At 44.9% G+C, this 27,475-nt stretch overlaps 1 protein-coding gene across 6 annotated transcripts in view; it reads left to right on the top strand.

The window, feature by feature from the left end:
* The window catches only part of LOC126253483 (tyrosine-protein kinase Src64B), a 300,293-nt gene that overhangs the window by 194,826 nt on the left and 77,992 nt on the right, over nt 1–27,475 (top strand). For all 6 annotated transcript variants that reach the window (XM_049954851.1, XM_049954853.1, XM_049954854.1 and 3 more), the window contains one exon: nt 18,250–18,503. In XM_049954851.1, the coding sequence (XP_049810808.1) occupies nt 18,250–18,503 (254 nt within the window). The remainder of the gene's footprint in view (nt 1–18,249; nt 18,504–27,475) is intronic.

Genomic DNA, 27,475 nt, shown 5'->3' with positions numbered 1-27,475 from the left:
AACTCCTTAGCCACTCACAGTATGGATTCTGGAGATTTTGGTCCACTGTCGACAACCTGATCCTGCTAGAGGTGGCAATTCAGCAAGCTTTCCTGCATAAACATCACTGTATTGGCATATTCTTCAATATCAGTAGGGCGTGTGATACTACTTGGAGACACTGTATTCTCGCACAACTGTATCAGTGAGGCTTTTGTGGCCATTTCCCCATGTTTGTACTGTCTTTCCTGTCACTGTGCTATTTTAGGACCTGAGTTGGTGACATGCTGTCAAGTTGTTGTGAGCAAGAGAACAGTGTCCCTCAGGGCACCATTTTAAGTGTTACCCTCTCCACCATGGCCATGAACAGTATCATGTCTACAGTCCTATACAGTGCTCCTTATTTGTGGGCGATTTTGCTATTTCCTGTTCCTCCTCCTGTGTTTCCTGTGTTGCAAAAGTGATCTGTCAGTTGCAACTTACATTGCAGAGGTTAGAGGAGTGGGCTCCATAGGTCTTGGAGTGGACAGGTCAAATGGCTCTGAGCACTATGGGACTTAACAGCTGAGGTCATCAGTCCCCTATAACTTAGAACTACTAAAACCTAACTAACCTAAGGACATCACACACATCCATGCCCGAGGCAGGATTCGAACCTGTGACCGTAGCAGTCGTGTGGTTCCAGAATGAAGCGCCTAGAACCGCTCGGCCACTCCAGCCGGCAGTGGACAGGTCATGTCTGCTCCAATTTTTTAGGGCTTTCATGTGCTCGCAGCTAGACTATAGGTGCATGGTGTCTGGATTGGCAACACCTTCTTATCTGAAGATCATTGATGCTGTACACCATGACGGGATTAACCTGACCATGGATCCTTATAGGACTAGCCCCATACACAGTGTCTGTGCTGAGGCTGGTGAACCATCACTTACAATTCAACAGCAACTCCTCACGGTGAGTCAGTCATACAAATTCAACTGCATAACATACTGTTGTTCGTCCCCCTCTGGAATGCCTTTTCTCCCATTGTTCATGAGCATTGAGGCAATTTGGGATCCAGGTGTGGCATTTACTGGAGTCACTTGGAGTGGAGCAGGTCCAACCTCCAATCCAAGGTTTTAACTGTTTGCCACCCTTTTTGTTGCAGAAGCCCAGAGTCATTTTAGATTTAGTGCAGTACAGGAAAGATTGCACCCCTGCTTTTTTATATGAGCACCACAACTATATAGCTCTGTTTACAGATGAGTCTAAACAGGGGGACTCCGTTGGTTGCTCTGTTGTTTTCAGGGATCATGTCAGACTGCCTCAAGACTCTTCTGTCCTCAACGCAGAATTACATGTGATCTTGCGGGCACTGGAGCAGATAAGATGTTCTTCTATTGCTAAATTTCTTGTCTATTCTGATTCTCTACATTGCTTGTACCCAGCAGATAAAGTTGTCCAGAACATTCAGGATGCCCTCCTCTATGACGACTGGGGAAGGCGGTATCTTTCTTATGGATACCAGGGCACATGGGTATTTGCAGGGAATAAAAGGAAGGATTCAGCAGCCAAGGAGGCATGTCATATTCCTCAGTTATTTCAGAGTGCCATCCTCCTACAGGCTGTAGCATTGCTGTTGAGGTCAAGAGTCTTGCGTCGATGGAAGGATGAGTGGCTGGAAGTGACAGATAATAAGCTCTGTCTAGTAAAGCCCACAATGTGACCGTGACATACTTCCTTCCAGCCACATAGAAAGGTTGAGGTCCTCATTTTCGCATGGGCCACAGCTCTATAATGCATGGCTTCGTGCTCTAGTGAGAGGACCCCCCCATTGTATGGCACTTGGGGCGTACAGATCACTGTGTACCATATTTTATTGGGCTGCATTTTATTTTCCAACCAGTGGGTCATGGCCAATTTTTATTTTCCACCAGTGGGTCATGGCCAATTTGCCAATGGATCTGCTCTCTATTTTAGGTAACATTCAAACAAGTGTAGTTAGAATTTTAAAGTTTTGTGAATTGCCCAATTTTTATCTAAAGTTTTAGGGAGATGGTTTTAATGTGTTAACAGGGTGACTGGTTCACTCATATTTTGTGTAATTGGTCAGCCAGTGACATTTACGTGTGCCTTCCTTTTAGCTTCTCTGTCATTTTACTTATGTTTTAGATTCCTATATAGCTGTTTTATTCTTTCCTGTTGTGTTAGTGTGTATGATAACATTTTAATAATTTTATCCACATTCATTTCTTTTACTGTGTGTAAGAGTGCTGATAACGTCGCCATTGAGTGCCCATAAGCACCAAACACACGCAAACGCAGTAGGTTCCTATCCACTTCGGGCTACCAGGATTCTGGGCAATGGCTGCTGTGCCAGGTGGCCTTTGCCTTGATGGAGTAGTGCCCACAGGGACAGCCTCCGATCAGAGTGAGGGGCATTGGAACGGATGATCTGCAGTGAAATGGGTCACACTTAATGGTGGCCATGCCAACATGACCTCAACAGCCAGGAACGATGGTTTTAATGCAGAGGTTTACAATCCAATGTAATTTCCATCTTTGACGATGCCTCAAGATGAGCCAGGTAAGAAGAAATGGAAGTGGACAACTTGCCAAGTTCTTGGTTTGTTCCCAAACCAGTGGTGGATCTTTTGCTACAACAAAGCCATTGTTTGTCATTGTAAGTATTGAAAATCAATTTGGGGAGGTTGCTGCAATAGCGAAGATAAGAAATTGATCTTTTCTGATTAAAACATCGCACGCCAACCAATCACTGGTACTTCAGGGCTGTGTCAAGATAGGAGATATAACAGTCACCATTTCTCCTGATACCAAGCTAATGAGAATTCAAAGCATTACCTTCCATCAGGACCTAATGCTAAAAACTAATGAAGAGCTGCTTACTAATCTGATGTGGCTTGGAGTCCATTTTGTTCACCACAACTGGAGGGTTCCCAAGAATAATCGAGTGGACACTGGAGCTTTTATCTTAGCCTTCAAAGGCAGCATTTTGCCTGGGAAAGTTAAGGTCATGGTTTGTAAGTGCGATGTCGGGCCTCATTTTCCTCCTTCAATGACACGTTTTAAGTGCCAAAGGTCCTGCTGTTTTAGTGAGGTTGTCTGTAGGACACGTGGACGGGTTTCCCAGGAGGACCACTATTGTGACCAACCCCCTCAGTGTGTCAACTGTTCAGAAACATACCCTCCTTGTTCGCCCCAGTGATCACTGTTCAAGAGGGAGGAAAAAATTCAAGAGTACAAAATGTTTGACTGCCTGTCTTAACAAGATACAAAGAAAAAGTTTGAAAGACTTCTTGCGACTGATATGATCCCAAATTTTGCGACTGTTGTGTCCCAGTCCATACCTCACACAGTGACAAGATCTCGCACGACACCACCTGGCTCTGGGTCGTATACCATGGCCTGTCCTACAGTTGGGACAGTCAGCTCCCTTGCCTCCCCCCCCCCCCCCCCCCCAATACATAGAGCACTGGTTGTTACCACACTATCAGTGTGGCCAGAGATGCCTAGTCATCTGCTGCCCTGTTGTCAGGGACGAGGGCGCCTGTCAAGGTGCCCCCTCTCCAGACAAGGACCAGCAGTTGCAGGCTGCGGGCTGAAGAAAAGTACGGTCCCTTTTTCTCATGAAAGATAAAATGGGGTAATCTTCACAGAAATGGAAGTCTAACAAGGATAAAAAGGATAAGTAGAAAGATAAACTAATTTCTGAGGCTTCGGATGTTCTGCTCCCCATCCTTGCAGAGTCAAGCCTACGCACGCTGATGATGGCTCAGGACGATGGCATAGTAGCAAAGTAATCACACCCATCTTTCCCATTGTCCACTTTTTCGGACCTGACTGCAGCACTCCTTTGATGGAATGGTAAGAGGTACTTTTGCCATCTGATCGAACTCTGTCATTTAATGGCTACTTACTCTGTAATTGGCATAGCACTTCAGGACACATGGTTTATGGCAGCACACCTCCATGCTCTGAGAAACTACAAACCGTACTCCACCAATCACGTAAATGTTGAGAGAGCATCTGGTGGGTACTGTGGTATAGTCAACGCCCACACCGTGGCGCCTGCAGCTGCGTGGCCGCGGTCTTTACGTCATACAGCCAGCGGCCGGCATGCCCCGCTTACACGCAGCCCTGCACAGCTGTACAGTGCAGGCACAGGCCTCACACGCTGAGTGCCTCCGCACTGTCATGTCAACCTCGGCCGGTGTCCTCCCGAGAGATAGTTACGTGAGGCCGTGCCGCCAATCATAACAGGACACGACAAGCGGACTCGGTTACGGCGGGCATATTCCTCCACCACTCGTCCTATATAGCCGCATACGCCGCCATGCCTGGCCGTCTCGTGTTGGGCTACCAACTTGCTACATCGACGTCGCACCCAGGAACAACGCTACACTGTACTATGACTGTTTACCATACCGGACTTGGACTCTGCAGCCTATTGGCTGCTCTTGATCAAGCACCAAGTTGTGTTAGTTTTGTGGAACTGTTGGCAATAAACAGAATTTGGAACTCACGCCAATCGTTATTTGTTGTTTCTCCATTTATGGATACAACAGGTACACTCTTGATACTTTCAGTGAGCAGGTGTACCTTACCACTGCACTAGAGGCCGTGGCTGATAGAGTCTACCTGTCAGTTTAGATGACAGTATGTAATGTTTATCTACCCCCCAGGCAGTCCTTTCCAATACCACAAGCTGTTAGAGTTAGTGGAACAGCTAGCTCCTCCATTTCTCTTATGGAGGGACTTTCATGACCATAATCCTCTGTGGGGCAGCAACACTATGCCTTGCAGAGGTCGAATATTAGAACATCTTCTTTCGAAATTGGATGTCAGCGTAATCAACACTGGAGCTACAACACATTTCAGTGCAGTCCACAGAACGTACTCAACTATTGATGTCACAGTTTGCACCCGATTATTTTGCCAATAATTCAGTGATGCTTCCATGGTGATCTTTGTGACAGTGATCATTTTCCTATCATTCTCTTGCTCTCCACTCACAGAAATCTGGAACATGCTCCATCTTGGTCATTTCAGAAAGCTGACTGGCAGGCTTTCTCCTGTAGAGACACTTTTGCAGCCAGCTATGCAACTGATATCAAGAAAGTGGTACTGGATACTACTGATGCTATTTTTCATGCTGCAGCAGCAATGATACCCTACTCCTCTGACTCATCCTGATGTCCACCGGTACCATGGTGGTCTGAAGATATAGACACAGTTATCAGGGAATGCCACAGGGCACTTCAGTGGCACAAATTCCATCCCTCTATGGATAATTTAATAGCATTTAAGAGACTCTGGACGAAAGCTTGGTTTTTAATAAAAAAAAAAAAAGGAAGCAGGAGTGTTGGGTGCAATATATATCGCCTGTGCGATCCCACACCCCATTGTCTCAAGTATGGACTAAACTCCGCCGCATTTTTGGCTGTCCACCCCCATGACTGTTCCTGGCTTCCTTATCAATGGTAATACCTACACTGATCCAGTGGTACTTGCTGAATGTTTTGCAGCACACTCTGCTGAAGTGTCCCCTTGCATCAATTACCATCCTCATTTCCTGATCAGGAGACACATTTTTGAGGGTCGCCCACTATCCTTCCATGCACATGGCTCTGTATCGTATGACATTCCCTTTAGTGAATGAGAGCTTCACAGCACTTTGCCAGAGTCTCAAGATAAGGCCCTTAGATCCTACAAAAGCCACAACCAAATGCTCCAATATCTTCGTGCTGACAGTGTGAAACATATCCTCAGGCTTTTTAATTGTATTTGGTGGGAAGGAGAATTCCCCTTTCATTGGTATTATCATTCCTGTCTTGAAACTGGTAAAGGGCCCACATATTTTAACTAACTATCATCCTATCTCTCTGACGAATGGGCTGTGTAAGCTATTTGAACAAATGTCAACAGCTGTCTCTTTGTTGGTGCCTTGAAGCCGGAGGGCATATATCATGATTCCAAACTGGCTTTCAGGCTTTCCAGTCCTCCACAGATCATCTGGTTCATCTGCAATCTGCAGTGCGTAAAGCTTTCATGCATTGCCTACATATGATTGCTGTGTTCTTTGACCTACAGAAAGCATACAATACCACCTGGCAACTTCATGTCCTGCCTACACTGTATGAGTGGGATTTTTGAAGCAGTTTACTCATTTTTATCCCGAATTTCCTATCCCTCCATCTTTTTCAGGTTAGACTCTCAGCAACCAATATCTACAGGAAACTGGAGTCCCTCAGGGACTGGTTCTGCGCATAATGCTGTTCGCTATTGCCATTGATGGTGTGGTAAATGTTGTGGCTTCCGCAATCTCTCCATCACTATATGTGGATAATCTTTGCCTGTACTCGGCCTGTGCATCACTGCGCACCAGTGAGCACCAACTTCAGGGATCTGTTAGGAGAGTAAGTGACTGGGTCCTGAATCATGACTATCAATTATCTCCAGTAAAATAATGAGTTGTGCACTTTTGCACCACTCCATACAGTTTACTAGTAGAAGACAGTAAGATTGCACACTGACATTCAGTGTCAGTTACTAGACTGGTTCTGCAGTGAAGAATAAAAATGACATAAATGCACCTCACTGCGAAACAAGCAAATTGTGGCAGGAGAGGTGAGCAAACTGCAGCTGCTGACTGTTGTTGGTTTTCCCAGCTGTAACAGCAATGTCTTCTGTTGCTGGTGGAATTCCCATTGTTTTTCTCGCTACTGCTGGAAGACCCACTGTTTTTCCTACTGTTGTTGTTGTTGTTGCAACTGCTGGTGCCACAGCTTTGGAAACTAAAGATCCTTGATTCACTAGAATAGTTGGGTGGTGAGAAAGTTCTCTTTGCCACTTTTCTATCCTACTCTGTGTAGGTAGAACACTGTTTATGACCATTTACACTGGTGGTAACACAGAGACTGGCAGAATGAAATAGGCAGTTCCTGAGGTCTATGACGGCAAAGTTAACAAAGTGAACAGATAAGTGAAAGAAGTCTAGATTGTAGCAAAGTCTTCTTAAGCATAAAGAATAGTCCAGACAGCACTCCAAATCACAAATTAAAATCAAGTGTGGTAAAGACTCTTACTATTGACTGACACATAACTAAGGTTTGGGAGGTTAGCAAAGACTGACTGGGGCAAATTGGATTATGGTACTTAGCGACACACACATCAAGGAATGGTACCACATGACATCCTTGCCGCGGCTATGGAGCATCATGGGGGTGCGAGCTTTTACTGTCGTATGTAGCCTGAATATGTCTGGTATGTTCTCCCTATCAATACTAGGGCTAGGCTGGGAATGTGAATTGCTGCCAGATACTAAAGAAAGTGAAATATGACCTTGTCATTATATTTACAGAGTATTCTTTCACTTTTTGCCGATGTGTGCTCGATATACAGAGTATGGCAGTCACAACACACTGTATAAGCTGTGTTCTGTTGCTAAACTGTCTTGGTTGGAGATTGACACCCATGAAGTAATGCCCTTGAGAACCTTCTTGCTGTGAGTGAATGTCTGCACGTGTTGGTTTATGGTGTGCTGTGTCTCAGTGTGCCACTCTACTTCACTTGGCAAGTACATTCAGGAATGGAAGTTGGCTAATCTGACATTTGGTGTTCCAAAAATCTTCTATGTGGTGTTTTGTGTGTGGCCAGATTATGAACATACCATCTACATATCAAAGTAGAATGTGAGGGCTTGTAGCTTTTGACTCTAAAGTAGACACAGCATGTTATTAGAGGCTCTGAGGTGGAGCTCCCAAAATATGTACTGTACTAAAATAAATTTCTCAATAACACATTAACTTAACTCTGTCCAAACAGGCCATGAAAGCCCAATGGTACTGACCAGCCGTCGTGTCATCCTCGGCAACAGGTGTCACTGGATGCAGACATGGAGGGGCATATGGTCAGCACACCGCTCTCCCGGCTGTATGTCAGTTTACAAGACTGGAGCCGCTACTTCTCAATCAAGTAGCTCCTCAGTTTGCCTCACAAAGGCTGAGTGCAGCCCGCTTGCCAACAGTGCTCGGCAGACGGGATGGTCACCCATACAAGCACTAGGCCAGCCCGACAGTGCTTAACTTAGGTGATCTGACGGGAATCGGTGTTACCACTGTGGCAAGGCCATTGGCCTCAATAACATATTACAGAATTTAAATTATCAGACAACATTTCATGTATTTCCCACAGGGATACGAATAATGCCAGTCAGCATTTTTGGATACATCATATCCGACTATGTTTTTCGGACAAGCAGTAGCTAGTCTTAAGGCTGCTCCTTGAAATGCCATGTAGCTCTATGTAGCAGAGGTGTGCAGCTCTTGTGGATGTCCCAAAAGCTCTGGTGTTTCAGCCTAAAGGTGTTCTACCAATGTGCACACAATTTTAAGGTTCCACTGTTCAAATGCTATCTTCTTATGCTGCCACTATGACGGCATCACCCTCCATGACACCATTATGCCACTCATCTAAGCTTACTCCAGTGGTCCCTCAGGGCCACCCATCCTCATTCTCCATCCTGCTGGCTGGGGGCATGTCTATTTCTGTTGCTCTCAAAGCTTCTGCTTTGGGAGCATTGCCTCACAAATGCCGGGGACATCGGTTCCCTCCCCCCAACTGGAGAAGCAAGAGCCTTCCCTGGCTTCTCTCACGCAGAAGGGGTCCCTTGGGTCTCTACCTTCCATGGTCCCCACTGTGGTCAAGTGGACAACAGCCTGTGGCTGAAAGAGCTATAGCTGCTGGTTGAAGGTCGTCACGGTCTTCCTCTGTCCCTGAAACTACTTCTGAGAAGCCCTCCCAGGAAGCCGCTAAGGAATGGCAAAAAAAAAAAAAAAAAAAAAAAAAAAAACAGAGAAGAAATCTGTTAGGAAACAGGAGACTCCAGTGGCCCCTGCACCACCACTCCCTAACAGTTCTGCATCTGAGGATGAGTTGGAGATGCAGGCATCCTCTGACGACCTAGATCTCGCCAACACCTCGGATGCAGTGGTACTGGCTATGAACACTCAACCAGTGGCATCACCTGATGCTGAGGTATACTTTGCCACCTAGGTCACTTTATGCCTTCACCGACTCCAGAAAGTGTCATTCTCCAGTGGAACTGCGGCAGTTGTTTCTTCCACCTGGATAAGTTACGACAACTATTTAAGTGTTACACCTGCTTTATGCATTGCCCTTCAGGAAACCTGGTTTCCCGCAGTGCTGACCCTCGTCCTTTATGGCTATCAGGGGTACTATAAAAACTGTCAGTTGGAGTTTGTGTCTGTGTCATTACCTCTTGTTTGTAATGAACCAGTGCCTCTTCAAACACTTTTCGAAGCCATGGCTGCCAGGGTGAGGACAATGCAGGAAATTACCATTTGTAATGTGCACCTCCCTCCAGATGGTGAAGTGCCGCCCCATGTATTGGCTGCACTAATTTCCCAGCTGCCCCCACCTTTTCTACTTCTGGGTGAATTTAAGGCCCATAACCCTTTGTGGGGTGGAACCAGGGTTACTGGCCATGGTAAAGATATTGAGGACTTACTGACTCAACTCGACATCTGCCTCCTAAATACAGGTGCCCGCATACACATCAGTGTGGCACATGGCACATACTCAGCCATTGATATCTCGGTTTACAGTCCTGTCCTCCTCACGTCCATCCACAGGAGAGCTCATGACGACTTGTGTGGTAGTGACCACTTTCCACTCTTCCTGTCCCTACCCTGGAATCCCTCATCTAGACACTTGCCCAGATGGGCTCTTCCCAAGCTGACTGGGATGCCTTCACCTATGCTACCACCATTTAATCTCTGTTATGTGGCAACATCATCGAGGTGATCCACACCATCACTGTTACCATTGTTGCTGCAGCTAAATTGGCAATCCCTTGTTTCTCAGATTGCCTCCAGTGGAATCCAGTGCCTTGGTGGTCTCCAGAAATCACTGCAACCATTAGAGACCACAGGCGGGCCCCCCAACGCCATAAGTGCCACGTGTCCCTGGAGAACCTCCTTGTCTTCAAACGGCTCCATGCCCAGGTCCACCTACTCATCAGACAACAGAAGCAGGAGTGCTGGGATCGCTACATCTTCACCAAAAGAACACAAACCTCTCCTTCCCATGTTTGGACCAAGCTCTGATGCCTTTATGGCTATCAGATCCCTGCAGGTGCACTGGAAATTTCTCCACATGGAGCTGTATCTGCCTACCAGATGTAATCGCAGACCGTCTTGCTGAGCATTATGTTCACACCACTGCATATGAGAATTACCACGCAACGACAACAGCTATCTTTTGCTCCACACCACTGTGAGCCATATTCCCACTCCCTTCAGTGATTGGGAATTTCTCAGTGCCCTTGCCGACTGTCTTGACATATCCTCTGGTCTAGGCCGCATCCATTCCCAAATGCTTAAACTTCTGTCAGCGGACTACCAGCGTCACCGCCTTGCTGTCTTCAATTGCACATGGAACGATGGTGAATTGCCATTGCAATGGCGAGGAAGCATTATTGTTCCAGTGCTAAAGCCTAGTAAGAACCCACTACATGTGGGTAGCTATTGTCCTATCAGCCTCACCAACGTTCTGAACTAGCTGCTTGAACTTATGGTGAGCCGGCGGTTGTGTTGGCTCCTCGAGTCTTGGGGCCTTCTGGCTCCGTCCCATGGCGGTTTTCACCAAGTTGCTCCACCATCCATAACTTGGTCTACCTGGAGTCTGCCATTTGATCGGTCTTTTCCCAGCAACAACACCTTATTGCTGTCTTGTTTGACCTGATGATGGCCTACAATACCACTTGGCGACACCATATCCTCACTACTCAGCATGAGTGGGGTCTCTGGGGCCCACTTCCGACTTTTGTACGGAACTTATTGTCACTCTGCACTTGCAGAGTTTGCATCGGTGCTTCCCACAATGCACCCCATACAAGAGAATGGGGTCCTGCAGGGCTCTGTCCAGAGTGTTCCACCCTTTTTAACTCCACTCAGTATACTTGAACTAGCAGTAGGGTCCTCAGTATCTCCCCTCCTATATGCTGACAATTATTGTATTTCCTTCTGCTCCTCTTCTATTGGTGTAACTGAATGCTGGCTGCAGGGAGCCATATAGAAAGTGCAGTCATGGGCCCTCACTCATGGCTTTCAGCTTTCAGCTGCCAAGAGTTGTGTAATGCACTTCTGTCATTGTCGCACTGTCCAACCCCATCCAGTACTTTACCTTGATGACCAACTACTTGATGTGATTGAGAATTACCACTTTCTGGGACTGGTCTTCGTTGTCCGCTTAACGCTTAACTTGGCTTCCCCATCTTCATCAGCTTAAGGAATATATATTCCACGTGGGAAAAATATATCTAAAAACAAAGATGATGTGACTTACCGAACGAAAGTGCTGGCAGGTCGATAGACACACAAACAAACACAAACACACACACAAAATTCAAGCTTTCGCAACAAACTGTTGCCTCATCAGGAAAGAGGGAAGGAGAGGGAAAGACGAAAGATATGACTTACCGAACGAAAGCGCTGGCAGGTCGATAGACACACAAACAAACACAAACACACACACAAAATTCAAGCTTTCGCAACAAACTGTTGCCTCATCAGGAAAGAGGGAAGGAGAGGGAAAGACGAAAGGATGTGGGTTTTAAGGGAGATGGTAAGGAGTCATTCCAATCCCGGGAGATGTCTGCTTGTGTCTGTATATGTGTGGATGGATATGTGTGTGTGTGCGAGTGTATACCCGTCCTTTTGTCCCCCTAAGGTAAGTCTTTCCGCTCCCGGGATTGGAATGACTCCTTACCCTCTCCCTTAAAACCCACATCCTTTCGTCTTTCCCTCTCCTTCCCTCTTTCCTGATGAGGCAACAGTTTGTTGCGAAAGCTTGAATTTTGTGTGTGTGTTTGTGTTTCTTTGTGTGTCTATCGACCTGCTAGCGCTTTCGTTCGCCAAATGAAAGTGCTGGCAGGTCGACAGACACACAAACGAACACAAACATACACACAAAATTCAAGCTTTCGCAACAAACTGTTGCCTCATCAGGAAAGAGGGAAGGAGAGGGAAAGACAAAAGGATGTGGGTTTTAAGGGAGAAGGTAAGGAGTCATTCCAATCCCGGGAGCGGAAAGACTTACCTTAGGGGGAAAAAAGGACGGGTATACACTCGCACACACACACATATCCATCCACACATATACAGACACAAGCAGACATATTTAAAGACAAAGAGTTTGGGCGGAGATGTCAGCCGAGGCAGAAGTGCAGAGGCAAAGATGTTGTTGAATGACAGGTGAGGTATGAGTGGCGGCAACTTGAAATTAGCGGAGATTGAGGCCTGGTGGATAATGAGAAGAGAGGATATATTGAAGAGCAAGTTCCCATCTCCGGAGATCGGATAGGTTGGTGTTAGTGGGAAGTATCCAGATAACCCGGACAGTGTAACACTGCGCCAAGATGTGCTGGCCGTGCACCAAGGCATGTTTAGCCATAGGGTGATCCTTATTACCAACACACTGTCTGCCTGTGTCCATTCATGCGAATGGACAGTTTGTTGTTGGTCATTCCCACATAGAATGCATCACAGTGTAGGTAGGTCAGTTGGTAGATCACGTGGGTGCTTTCACACGTGGCTCTGCCTTTGATCGTGTACACCTTCCGGGTTACAGGACTGGAGTAGGTGGTGGTGGGAGGGTGCATGGGACAGGTTTTACACCGGGGGCGGTTACAAGGGTAGGAGCCAGAGGGTAGGGAAGGTGGTTTGGGGATTTCATAGGGATGAACTAAGAGGTTACGAAGGTTAGGTGGATGGCGGAAAGACACTCTTGGTGGAGTGGGGAGGATTTCATGAAGGATGGATCTCATTTCAGGGCAGGATTTGAGGAAGTCGTATCCCTGCTGGAGAGCCACATTCAGAATCTGATCCAGTCCCGGAAAGTATCCTGTCACAAGTGGGGCACTTTTGTGGTTCTTCTGTGGGAGGTTCTGGGTTTGAGAGGATGAGGAAGTGGCTCTCGTTATTTGCTTCTGTACCAGGTCGGGAGGGTAGTTGTGGGATGCGAAAGCTGTTGTCAGGTTGTTGGTGTAATGCTTCAGGGATTCCGGACTGGAGCAGATTCGTTTGCCACGAAGACCTAGGCTGTAGGGAAGGGACCGTTTGATGTGGAATGGGTGGCAGCTGTCGTAATGGAGGTACTGTTGCTTGTTGGTGGGTTTGATGTGGACGGACGTGTGAAGCTGGCCATTGGACAGGTGGAGGTCAACATCAAGGAAAGTGGCATGGGATTTGGAGTAGGACCAGGTGAATCTGATGCAACCAAAGGAGTTGAGGTTGGAGAGGAAATTCTGGAGTTCTTCTTCACTGTGAGTCCAGATCATGAAGATGTCATCAATAAATCTGTACCAAGGCCAACCGCAAATTAGAGCAGCATGCCACCCTTCACCTCAAAAAACTATCCAATCTCCTGGTTTCCCACCTCCGGAAAGGCACCTCACTCACCCTTCACAACCTTTCCAGCAAACCTCAACCACCTCTCATTGCGCACAAACCCAGTCTCTCCCATCTACTCAATCTCCCACTTCCAGCTCCACTCCCTCCAAAACCTCAAAATTCCAATCAACACAATCTGGTACCACAACACCCTAATTCAGTAGTTAACCTTTCCTCCAAACCTCTCTCCCAATCCGAAACCTCTGTCCTATCCAAAGGCCTCACCTTCAGCCCCACTCCCAGATTCAACCAAACAGCCCTCGTCAAAGATTTACTGTCCTACACTCGTACTCTCTGCTGGAAGTATCACTTTGCCACGAAGAAAAATGATCCTAATCCTACCCCTAATGATCCAACTCCCCAAGACACTATCCAAATTGAACCCTGCCTGGAACAGTTCCGTCCTCCGTCACAGCGGGACCCACCTCCTCTTCCTCAAAATCACCCTCTCCAAACCTTCCAGGAATTTCTGACTTCCAGCCTTGCCTCTCAATCCTTCTTAAAAAACCTTAATCCTACTCCCAGCATCACCACTGCTGAAGCCCAGGCTATCCGTGATCTGAAGGCTGACCGGTCCATCGTCATTCTTCCGGCGGACAAGGGTTCCACGACTGTGGTACTTGATCGTCAGGAGTATGTGGCTGAGGGACTGCGTCAGCTTTCAGACAACACCACATACAAAGTTTGCCAAGGTAGTCCCATTCCTGATGTCCAGGCGGAGCTTCAAGGAATCCTCAGAACCGTAGGCCCCCTACAAAACCTTTCACCTGACTCCATCAACCTCCTGACCCCACCGACACCCCGCACCCCTACCTTCTACCTTCTTCCTAAAATTCACAAACCCAATCATCCCGGCCGCCCCATTGTAGCTGGTTACCAAGCCCCCACAGAACGTATCTCTGCCTACGTAGATCAACACCTTCAACCCATTACATGCAGTCTCCCATCCTTCATCAAAGACACCAACCACTTTCTCAAACGCCTGGAATCCTTACCCAATCCGTTACCCCCAGAAACCATCCTTGTAACCATTGATGCCACTTCCTTATACACAAATATCCCGCACGTCCAGGGCCTTGCTGCGATGGAGCACTTCCTTTCACGCCGATCACCTGCCACCCTACCTAAAACCTCTTTCCTCATTACCGAGCCAGCTTCATCCTGACCCACAACTTCTTCACTTTTGAAGGCCAGACATACCAACAATTAAAGGGAACAGCCATGGGTACCAGGATGGCCCCCTCGTACGCCAACCTATTCATGGGTCGCTTAGAGGAAGCCTTCTTGGTTACCCAGGCCTGCCAACCCAAAGTTTGGTACAGATTTATTGATGACATCTTCATGATCTGGACTCACAGTGAAGAAGAACTCCAGAATTTCCTCTCCAACCTCAACTCCTTTGGTTGCATCAGATTCACCTGGTCCTACTCCAAATCCCATGCCACTTTCTTTGATGTTGACCTCCACTTGTCCAATGGCCAGCTTCACACGTCCGTCCACATCAAACCCACCAACAAGCAACAGTACCTCCATTACGACAGCTGCCACCCATTCCACATCAAACGGTCCCTTCCCTACAGCCTAGGTCGTCGTGGCAAACGAATCTGCTCCAGTCCGGAATCCCTGAAGCATTACACCAACAACCTGACAACAGCTTTCGCATCCCGCAACTACCCTCCCGACCTGGTACAGAAGCAAATAACGAGAGCCACTTCCTCATCCTCTCAAACCCAGAACCTCCCACAGAAGAACCACAAAAGTGCCCCACTTGTGACAGGATACTTTCCGGGACTGGATCAGATTCTGAATGTGGCTCTCCAGCAGGGATACGACTTCCTCAAATCCTGCCCTGAAATGAGATCCATCCTTCATGAAATCCTCCCCACTCCACCAAGAGTGTCTTTCCGCCGTCCACCTAACCTTCGTAACCTCTTAGTTCATCCCTATGAAATCCCCAAACCACCTTCCCTACCCTCTGGCTCCTACTATTGTAACCGCCCCCGGTGTAAAACCTGTCCCATGCACCCTCCCCCCACCACCTACTCCAGTCCTGTAACCCGGAAGGTGTACACGATCAAAGGCAGAGCCACGTGTGAAAGCACCCACGTGATCTACCAACTGACCTGCCCACTCTGTGATGCATTCTATGTGGGAATGACCAGCAACAAACTGTCCATTCGCATGAATGGACACAGGCAGACAGTGTTTGTTGGTAATGAGGATCACCCTGTGGCTAAACATGCCTTGGTGCACGGCCAGCACATCTTGGCGCAGTGTTACACCGTCCGGGTTATCTGGATACTTCCCACTAACACCAACCTATCCGAGCTCCGGAGATGGGAACTTGCGCTTCAATATATCCTCTCTTCTCGTTATCCACCAGGCCTCAATCTCCGCTAATTTCAAGTTGCCGCCACTCATACCTCACTTGTCATTCAACATCTTTGCCTCTGTACTTCCACCTCGACTGACATCTCTGCCCAAACTCTTTGTCTTTAAATATGTCTGCTTGTGTCTGTATATGTGTGGATGGATATGTGTGTGTGTGCGAGTGTATACCCGTCCTTTTTTCCCCCTAAGGTAAGTCTTTCCGCTCCCGGGATTGGAATGACTCCTTACCTTCTCCCTTAAAACCCACATCCTTTCGTCTTTCCCTCTCCTTCCCTCTTTCCTGATGAGGCAACAGTTTGTTGCGAAAGCTTGAATTTTGTGTGTATGTTTGTGTTCGTTTGTGTGTCTGTCGACCTGCCAGCACTTTCATTTGGTAAGTTACATCATCTTTGTTTTATATATATATATATATATATATATATATATATATATATATATATATATATATATATATTTGTGTGTGGGGGGGGGGGGGCAGCAATATCACTCTCACATGATAACTTGATTGTGGGATAGATTGGTCTGTAGTGTAGCCCGAGGTCTAGGTTCCAATCGATAACTGTTGCAGCTTTCTGTAGTATGTAAATCATGAGCCGCACCTGCTCTCTAAGGCTTCTTCCTCAAATGCTTCCATAAAAATGTTGGCTCTCACTAGTGATGGTGGGCAGTCCATCATCGCTTCATCCATCTGTCCATAGTTATTTCTTTTTAACAGGAAGTCTGTTTGTTTGAGAATAAATTTAAACCATTTTGCTTGTGACAGCCCAAATATCTCTCCTATGAGGTTTAGGGAGTCTCTTAGGCGCTGGCATTTACCAACAAAGGGAATGATCATCACTGTCAGGTGTTCGCTACCTCTTAGGTTGACACAGCCATATTGTTTATGATGGAACAGAGTGGCATGCCTTACTTATGACCACTACAATTGTCTAAAGTTTGTGTCATTGTAGCAAATCACAAATCTGAAAACAAAATAACTGGACGAGTACTCCATTACAGCAGAAATGTGTAACGTCCTTAACTAATACAATATGACCATTAAAGAATAAAGTAGAACAAGAAATGGTTACTGGAATACATAGCAGCATTTGTATTCCTATTTAGTTCACCATTTTTACCACACTCTCTTAAAGCTGAATTGTAACAGTTTGAATGTAAGGGGATACATCCAAAATAACATGAGGTGAGTGAAATAGCAGAAACTGGTACATACTGTTAGTCCAACAGATCCAAAGTGAGGCAGACCCTTGAACATGTTGAACATTACAGAAAAAAGATAATACATATTTATAATTTTTCACATGTGCTAATTTACCTTCTTGAAATCCTAAGTGAAATGATGATCTAGGATATGGAAGGCAGGTGGGAGGGAGTAAATTTATTTTCATGTATGAATTAATACAAAACATAAATCAATATACCCATGTATATGTACTATGAAATAAAAACAAAATTAATAAAATAGTTAACAAAATTGTGAGTCACAATTGTTGGCCGTTACTTACCTTTGGAAATTAAAATTTCAGACTGTCGATAGATGCACATAAAAGTAAATACACTATACTAGCTTTTGGAACTAATGATATTGTCCTCGGCAAGGAGACAATAATAGATTAGGTTAAGTTAAAAAGGAAGGAGAGGTCACTCAGACCATAGGATGAAAATGCCTCACTTGTTGTTTGAGGACAAGGGAAGAGAGGACTGAAGTAAACATACTCTTTCAGTAATGTTGTGCAGGCTGTATAATCTTTTCCATATTAATTGGGTGACATCATTTGATGGAGAAGTCTTATTTAACTGTTTCCAGCTGATTTGTGACAACGCACAATATGTGTGATTACCAGTTTACAGTCTCTTTTTATGCCTCACACAGCTTCTTGCAGGAGACTGCGAACACCAGTCATGGTCTCTTAAGCAGTACTTGTAATCATTTGTTTATTCAATGGTTTTGAGAAGTTTATTTTGCTCTAATATTTCCACAGGGACGATTTTTTAGCTGTAAAAGGTATAGAAAGGTTTATAGAATTATCAGCATAAGAACAGATAATACAACACATGAATAGCCCCTACTGACTGTCTCACTTTATATTACACTCTGGTCTAATATTCTACCAATTGCTTAAAACTGAGATGAGTGAATCAGAGCTATACCAACAATAAAAAGGAAAGTGATTCTATAAAATGAAGGATACGGTGTATGATGTCAAACAAATTGGTTACTCGGAACACAAATGTTGTATGAACCTTGCGAGGAGCACAAATTAAGTAGAAACATTGGAAATCACCCTAAAAAATGCCCAGTGTGTGGAACTGATTTCTGATAAATATTGCAGTTTGTTTATGTGTAAATGAAATATTCGCTATGCAAAGCAAACTTCTAAAACTTTTTCTGTTTCACACATTTTGCAGTTGGTTCTTTGGCAAAATATTGAGGAAGGAAGCAGAGAAACTTCTGATGGATGATGAAAATATTCGTGGAACATTCCTTGTGCGCTACAGTGAACATAATCCTAATGGATTTTCATTAAGTGTTAAAGATTGGGAAGAAACCAGGGGTTATCATGTCAAACATTATAAAATAAAACCACTGGACAATGGCGGCTTTTATATAGCCACAAACCAGACATTTCCAACTCTTCAGTCTCTGGTTATGGCATATTCAAGTAAGTATTAGATTTTTATTTGTGTGCCTGTTTAACTTAGAAGTAAATCTATATTAAGAAATAAATATTATAAAATATAACAAAATGTTATCATAAAATATAACACCTGACCAAAATTAACTAGGGGAATTTTGTCATTAATCATAGGCATGGATTGCAGAATGGTAATCATTTAAAAATAGCAAGGGATTCCTATATAGATGCAACAGCTTGGCCCCTATACTAAATGCAGGAACAGTACATTAGAACTAGCGTATCCATGAATAACAACAAACTACATGAAATGAATTCAACATTTAATAATTTTCATTGTAATATTAAAATGGGGGTTGCCTCTCACCACAGGAGGTGATAATGGATCCCTTCCAACTCATGCGCTAAATTCCTCTCCCAGTACCAAAGCACGGGAAAGCTCTCTTTTTCTGAGTGGTTGAATAATTCGGTAGCCAATCAGGCAGCAGAAAGTTCAGGATGGAATAACAAAAGTGTTATGAAAAGGATAGAGATAATGTCGAATTGCAGACAGACACAATGGAAAACTTGCTATAGATTTTAGCTTTTGGCCAAAAGGCTTCCTTATGAAGCATAACACACACACACATTTACACTAGCACCAATTGCACACACGTTCACTGTGTCTGACTCTTGTGGCCAGACAGTCGTAACTGCACCTGATGGGAGCAACAATGTGGTGGTGGGGTAAAGTGCTGGGTGAGGTTGGTGGAGGGGGGGGGGGGGGAGCAGAGAAGAGGAAAAGGACTTGGGAATGTCCCACCTTTGTAATTTAGAAAAGCTGGTGCTGATAGAAAGGATCCAGATGGCACAGGCTGTGAAGCAGTCATCAAAGTGAAGCACATTTTGCTGAGCAGCTTATTTAGCAACTGTGTGGTCCAGCTGTCTCTTGGTCACAGTTTGTCAGTGTCCATTCATGTGGATAGACAGCATCTACATCTACAACTACATCCATACTCCGCAAGCCACCTGACGGTGTGTGGTGGAGTGTACTCTGAGTACCTCTATCGGTTCTCCATTCTATTCGAGTCTCATATTGTTCATGGAAAGAAGGATTGTCGGTATGCCTCTGTGTGGGCTCTAATCTCTCTGATTTTATCCTCATGGTCTCTTCGCGAGATATACGTATGAGGGAGTAACATACTGCTTGACTCCTCGGTGAAGGTATGTTCTCGAAACTTCAACAAAAGCCCGTACCGAGCTACTGAGTGTCTCTCCAACAGAGTCTTCCACTGGAGTTTATCTATCATCTCCGTAACGCTTTCGCGATTACTAAATGATCCTGTAACGAAGCGCGCTGCTCTCCGTTGGATCTTCTCTATCTCTTCTGTCAACCCTATCTGGTACGGATCCCACACTGCTGAGCAGTATTCAAGCAGTGGGTGAACAAGCCTACTGTAACCTACTTCCTTTGTTTTCGGATTGGATTTCCTTAGGATTCTTCCAATGAATCTCAGTCCGGCATCTGCTTTACCAACGATCAACTTTATATGATCATTCCATTTTAAATCACTCCTAATGCCTACTCTCAGATAATTTATGGAATTAACTGCTTCCAGTTGCTGACCTATATTATAGCTAAATGATAAGGGATCTTTCTTTCTATGTATTCGCAGCACATTACACTTGTCTACATTGAGATTCAATTGCCATTCCCTGCACCATGCGTCAATTCGCTGCAGATCCTCCTGCATTTCAGTACAGTTTTCCATTGTTACAACCTCTTGATATACCACAGCATCATCCGCAAAAGCCTCAGTGAACTTCCGATGTCATCCACAAGGTCATTTATGTATATTGTGAATAGCAACGGTCCTACGACACTCCCCTGCGGCACACCTGAAATCACTCTTACTTCAGAAGACTTCTCTCCATTGAGAGTGACATGCAGCGTTCTGTTATCTAGGAACTCTTCAATCCAATCACACAATTGGTCTGATAGTCCATATGCTCTTACTTTGTTCATTAAACGACTGTGGGGAACTGTATCGAACACCTTGCGGAAGTCAAGAAACACAGCACCTACCTGGGAACCCGTGTCTATGGCCCTCTGAGTGTCGTGGACGAATAGCACGAGCTGGGTTTCACACGAATTTCTTTTTCGAAACCCATGCTGATTCCTACAGAGTAGATTTCTAGTCTCCAGAAAAGTCATTATACTCTAACATAATATGTGTTCCAAAATTCTACAGCTGATTGACGTTATAGATATAGGTCTATTGCACGTCTGGTCAACGTCCCTTCTTGAAAATGGGGATGACCTGTGCCCTTTTCCAATCCTTTGGAATGCTACGCTCTTCTAGAGAACTACGGTACACCGCTGCAAGAAGGGGGGGGGGGGGGGCAAGTTCCTTCGCCTACTCTGTGTAAAATCGAACTGGTAATTGTTTCTCTATCCCTCTGTTGTCTATTTCGATATCTACCATTTTGTCATCTGTATGACAATCTAGAGAAGGAACTACAGTGCAGTCTTCCTCTGTGAAACAGCTTTGGAAAAAGACATTTAGTATTTCAGCCTTTAATCTGTCATCCTCTGTTTCAGTACAATTTTGGTCACAGAGTGTCTGGACATTTTGTTTTGATCCACCTACCAATTTGACATAAGACCAAAATTTCTTAGGATTTCTGACAAGTCAGTACATAGAACTTTACTTTCGAATTCATTGAACGCCTCTCGCATAGCCCTCCTCACACTACATTTCGCTTCTCATAATTTTTGTTTGCCTGCAAGGCTTTGGCTATGTTTATGTTTGCTGTGAAGTTCCCTTTGCTTCCGCAGCATTTTTCTAACTCGGTTGTTGTACCACGGTGGCTATTTTCCATCTCTTACGATCTTGCTTGGCTTATACTCATCTAACGCATATTGTACGATGGTTTTGAACTTTGTCCACTGATCATCAACACTATCTGATTTGAGATTAAACTTTTGTGTTGAGCCGTCAGGTACTCTGAAATCTGCTTTTTGTCACTTTTGCAAAACAGAAAAATCTTCCTACCGTTTTTAATATTTCTATTTACGGCTGAAATTATCGATGCAGTAACCGCTTTATGATCGCTGATTCCCTATTCTGCGTTAACTGTTTCAAATAGTTCGAGTCTGTTTGTCACCAGAAGCTCTAATATGTTATCGCCACAAGTCGGTTCTCTGTTTAACTGCTCAAGGTAGTTTTCAGATAAAGCACTTAAAAAAATTTCACAGGATTCTTTGTCCCTGCCACCCGTTACGAATGTTTGAGTCTCCCAGTCTATATCCGGCAAATTAAAATCTCTACCCAGAACTATAACATGGTGGGGAAATCTACTCGAAATATTTTCCAAATTATCTTTCAGGTGCTCAGCCACAACAGCTTGTTTGTCATTATGCCCACATAGAAAGCAGCAAAGTGGTTGCAGCTTAGTTGATTATGTGACAGCCTTCACAGATAGTGCTACCTTTGATGGGATAGGAGATGCTTGTGATTGGACTGTAGTGGGGGGGTGGGGGGGATATATAGGACTGGTCTTGCATCTAGGTGTACAACAGAGATATGAGCAATGAGGGAAGGGATTGGAGGCAAGGGTATAGTAGGGGTGGAGAAGAATATCATGTAGGTTTGCTGGGTGCAGAATACCACTGTAGGAGGGGTGGGAAGGATAGTGGATAAGATAATAATTTCAGGGCACAACAAGAGGTAGTCTAAAACCTGGTGGAGAATGTGACTCAGTTGCTCTGGTCCTGGGTGGTACTGAGTCACAAGGGAAGTGCTGCTTTGTGTCCAGATGGTGAGTACATGGGAGGTGGTAGGTGACTACAGAGACAAGGCACAGGGGATATCTTCCTGTACAAGGTTGGGTGTATAATTTCACTCTGTGAAGGTTTCAGTGAAACCTTTGGTGTATTTGGAGAAGTACTGTTCATTAGTCCAGATGTGACAACCATGGGTGGCTAGGCTGTGTGGAATGGACTTCTTGGTATGGAATGGATGTCAGCTGTCAAAGTGGAAGTATTCCTGGTATTTGGTAGGTAAGATAGGGACAGAGGTACTGATATAGCCATCTTTGAGGTGTAGGTCAATATTGAGGAAAGTGGCTTGTTGAGTTGAGGGGGATCAGGTGAAGTGAGTGGGGGAGAAAATGTCGAGTTTCTGGAGGAATGTGGATAAGATGTTCTCAGTCTTGGTCCAGATGATGAAGATGTTGTCAATGAATCTGAACCAGGTGAGAGGTTTGGAGCATTAGGTGGTTAGGAAGGGTGGCCCATAAATAGTTTCGCATAGGATGATGCCATGATGGTCCCATTGCTGTATCACAAATTTTTTTGTAAATGATATCTTCAGAGGATTCATTGATTGACATTTTTGTGATCTGGACGGAGACTGAGGACACACTATCCACATTCCTCCAGAACATCAATGCCTTCTCCCCCATTCATCTCACCTGATCATCCTCAGCCCAGCAAACTACTTTCCTCAATATTGCCATCCACCTCGTAGATGGTTACACCACTACCTCTGTCCATATCAAACCTACCACCAGCTGAATCATGTTCTCTGCCAGGTTTTCGACTACCTCTTGTTGTGCCTTGAAATGACGGTTATCTTACCCACTATCCTTCCCACCCCTCCCACAGTGGTATTCTGCTACGCACCAAACCTACACAATATCCTTGTCCATCCCTACTACAGCTGCACCCCAATCCCTTGCCTCGTGGCTTATATCTCTGCAGTACACCTAGATGCAAGACCTGCCCCATACATCATCCGAGCACCACCTACTCCAGTCAGGTCACAGGTGTCTCCTATCCCTGGAAGCAGTAATGTGATTTACAAACTAAACTGCAACCACTGTGCTGATTTCTACGTGAGCGTGGTGACTAACAAGCTGTCTGTCTGCATGAAAGGCCACCAGTAAACTGACCAAGAGACAGCTGGACCACCCAGTCGCTGAGCATGCTGCCCAACACAATGTGCTTTACTTCAATGATGGCTTCACAGTCTGTGTCATCTGGTTCCTTCCCACCAACACCAGCTTTTGTGAACTGTGCAGGTGGGAACTCTCTCTGCAGTATATTGTACATTCCTCTAAGACCCACGTGCTTAACCTTCATTTATCCGTGTTCTTCATCCACCTATCTCCTCCCCTGCATCCACTCCAGCACTATGCCATTTCCGTCCCCCCCACCCCCACCCCCACCCCCCCACCCCTCACCCACCCTTCATTCCAAAACATCCCAACTGCACTGAGCAGCCCAGTCATTTCCCCACCATGCCCGAGCATACTTCACAAGCAGCACTATATCTTTCCCACCCCAACCCCCCTCCCCCCACCCTGCTATCGTCCTTACCTCCACTGCTGGACAGGTGTTCCCATCAGGCACAGGTATGATTTAGTCTGACCACAGCGGCCATAGCTAATAGATGTGTGTGAGAGTTGTGCTTTTGTGAATGTGTATGCTTTCTACTTCAGAAGGTCTTTTGGTAAAAAGCTAAAATGTGTAGCAGTCTTTTCATTGTGCCCATTTGTGACTCACCATCTCCATTTCGTAATATCTGCTTCATATTTTTATTCAAATAATCTGGTACTCTCCCTCTGTGGGCCAGTCCCTATTTTAAAATCAGTTTACATGATATCATGAAATAAAACATTGCCAAAAACAAAAATAGCCCCATCTGAACTCATCTGACGGAGTGAAGTAATACACCTTTGTCACCGTTGAGAAGTAAATCTGTACCTAACACAGCTGATGTCAAGGAATTCGAATTCAGTAAATTAATTTCAAATTTAAATAACATTTCCCAGTGAATAGAATAATAGTAGCTGCCTAAAATTGAAATTATTACACAACTCTGTAATCTTTTCGTGAAAATATTGTTTACTACATTACTAAAGGACCTTGTATTTAGTTAAAATTCTACACTGACTTCTGCATAAATCATATTAACATGTCAAATTTTGTACAGGTGATGTAAATTGCAATATTGCAAATCCTTTCATTCAGGGTGTATACGCCTCAGGACAACCGGGAGATCCGGGAAATACCCGGGAATTTTTTCATCCGGGAGAAAACCGGGAAAAACCCGGGAATTTTTTAGAATTCTGGGATTTTTTCATTGTTTTAGTTTTCAGTTAAATTTTTGTCACTTTGACTGGTAAGAACCAATACTCTAACATAAAATATTAATGTATCTAGCTACTGCAGAATAATACTGCAGCAATAAAAAACGAGAGAAAAAATTAATAAATAAAACTGAAGTTGCAAAGGAAATGGACCACACACAACAACAAAACACAGTGCTCATACAAGCGTCTACCAACAGCAAAATGTGTCAAAGGCTTTAGGAAGACTATGCAATGTTTCATAACAACAAATTGCCTCTGATGAGCGTGACATCACAACTGTTTACATTAGATTAGTTTGAGCGGTTGCGAGTGAGCTTATGCGCATGTGCAGTTGAGTTGCGTATTAGTAGTACCTTCTCCCATTTCTGGCTACAGAAGTGTGGCATTTAGCTGTATAAGCAATACCAGCAGGCAGCCAGATGCTATCCGGAAAAATTTTACTGGTGCGCCTAAGCTGCCAGATTCACACATGCGTAACAGGCCCAGAACTAGGGGGCAGGGACAGACCGGGGTATCTGCCCCAGGTGGCAATTTCAGGAGGGGGGGGGGGAGGTGCCAAATTCATATTGTTGAGGAAAAAGACCTTGTTTCATAAAGCGCCTAACAACGAGCGCACATTGGTCTATCGATTACTCACATGATTTTGAACACATCCCTGTTGGTTTTTGAACAAATTCTCAGTTGATTTCTGAAAGAATCGTAAGTTGATTTTTGAATGCGTGCATAGTGTACGTGATGTCTCTGCCAGGGAAATCCCAGTCGCATCTGGAAATAAACTTTCCTACAGACAAAAGGGCACGGGTCTATACAAGCTGAGTGGAATAAAGCCGAACGGGTGAATGCCAATCGCTGTTTATGTGGTTGTCTGGGTTTGCAAATGATCAGTGTTGTTATAACTACTAGCGAATTCCATAGATTCAGACTACCAGAGTGGAAATAAACGACTAACGGGAATAACAGGCAGCAAAGATTGCGTATTGTCTCCTCCATGTATCCAAGAAAATGAAATTTTGACAGAAAATTTTTGGCCAGACCATTACACTTCTAAGGGCTAGTAATACAGTCCCCTGCTAGCAGCCGCTCAAGTTCTATTCTGGGAGTAGCACGTAAAACGCATTGTACGAACACGTAATAATGCTTAACTGGAAAATAAATGCGGGGTAACTAAACCGGTGATTGTGGCAGGGTTAGTGAAGTTAACCGAAGAATAAGTTTTGACACTGGCAGGAATAGTTACAGAATTAATTATGACAAAACGTGTTTTTTCCCCTGAGTTTCGTTTTCTAAAGTGCCACAAAATTCTGCGCCGGTGAATAAAACCACAACCATTGAAAGGATTGATAAGTTTTACAGTTCCGATGAAAAGTATGCTGTTACTTAACACGAAAAAAGTGTATTTTCATCCGGGAGAAAGTGTATTTTTACAAGGGAAATCCGGGAAAAATCTGGGAATTTTTTTTCCCCGTCCATGTATACACCCTGTCACTAGAACCATAGTTTATCTTAAAGGGCTAGGTATTAATTTATAATTTTAGGCATCAGAATTGATAAGAGATTTAATTTCATCTGCTGGAAGATAAGAATCAGTACACTGAAATCCATAAACACACAATCTCTAGATCTTGGATGGTTTCTGGGACAGACAGACAGAGAGGAGGAGTAGGGCAATTGGACAGAGAGAGTGATTAGGAGAATACAGACAAAGAGAGAGAAGTGGAGATGTTCAGAGAGAGAGAGAGGGGTTAGGAGGGGGAGGTGGAGGTGGAGGTAATAGAGGAGTGAAAATGCAGGAGGCAGGGGGAAGGTATTTAGAAATAGTGGGCAGGTAGAAAAGGAAGAGGGGGAGGAGGGTATGGAAAGTGGGAGGGGGAGGAGGAGATGGAGAACCAGAGAGATTGGGGAAGAGGAGATGGAGAACCAGAGAGATTGGGGAGCAGGAGATGGGTGGATAAAAGACGGGAGGATGAGGTGGACGGAGAGAAGGGTAGGGCTAGATGAGCAGAGAGATAGGAGAAGAGGGAGGTGAAAAAAGGAAAGAGAGGGGGAGGGGATGGGATAGTGAGGAGGAGGAGGAGGAGAAGTGAGGAATATAAGTGCCATATGTGTACATGGGTGATGCCACAGGCAAAAGACTATCATACACATGTATAAATATCTCTCTCTCTCTCTCTCTCTCTCTCTCTCTCTCTGTGTGTGTGTGTGTGTGTGTGTGTGTGTGTGTGTGTGTTTCAGCACATCTGAATTCCCCTCCCCCCTCCCCGCAACTCACCAACTTAGCATATGCTTCTGCTCTGCATCTTATGGGTCTGCGGTCACCTGCAGTCAGTATTTTTGCACCTTCACATCCTGTACAATTTCTTTATTGCTTGATAAAATATGGCCAGTTTTATTTTTCAATAAATCAGTGATGAAAAGTAACCATATGCCATATAGGTGATGTGTTGAGTGATGCACAGGCATGTAAAGAAGGAAAAAATAATAAAAAAGACAGCTCTGTTGTCTTTGACAATGAGACTGTTCTTGCACAGCAGCCTAACTGTGTTGAGAATTTGTCCCCTAGAGCAAGTGAGAAAAGACAGGTGGTGAGTGTGAGGAAGTAGTGGAGGGGAAAGAGGGAGTGGTGTAAGTAAGGATGGCCGATAGTTGGTAGGGAGAACCTGTAATGGAACAAGACACTGATGAGCTCACACTGGTGCAGGTATTGGGAGTTAAGCGGTTAAGCAGACGAGTGGATTGGAGGAGAGGTAATAGATAATGAGAGAGAGAGAGAGAGAGAGAGAGAGAGAGAGAGAGAGAATTGGGAGCATAAAGTACACGGGACAAAGTGTGAGACATGTGGACAGAGTTACTGCATATGTGGG

Source organism: Schistocerca nitens, chromosome 4, assembly GCF_023898315.1.
Source record: "Schistocerca nitens isolate TAMUIC-IGC-003100 chromosome 4, iqSchNite1.1, whole genome shotgun sequence".
Classification (NCBI taxonomy): Eukaryota; Metazoa; Arthropoda; class Insecta; order Orthoptera; family Acrididae; genus Schistocerca; species Schistocerca nitens.
The sequence above is the reverse complement of the archived record's forward strand: the minus strand, read 5'-3'. Positions and strand labels throughout refer to the sequence as shown.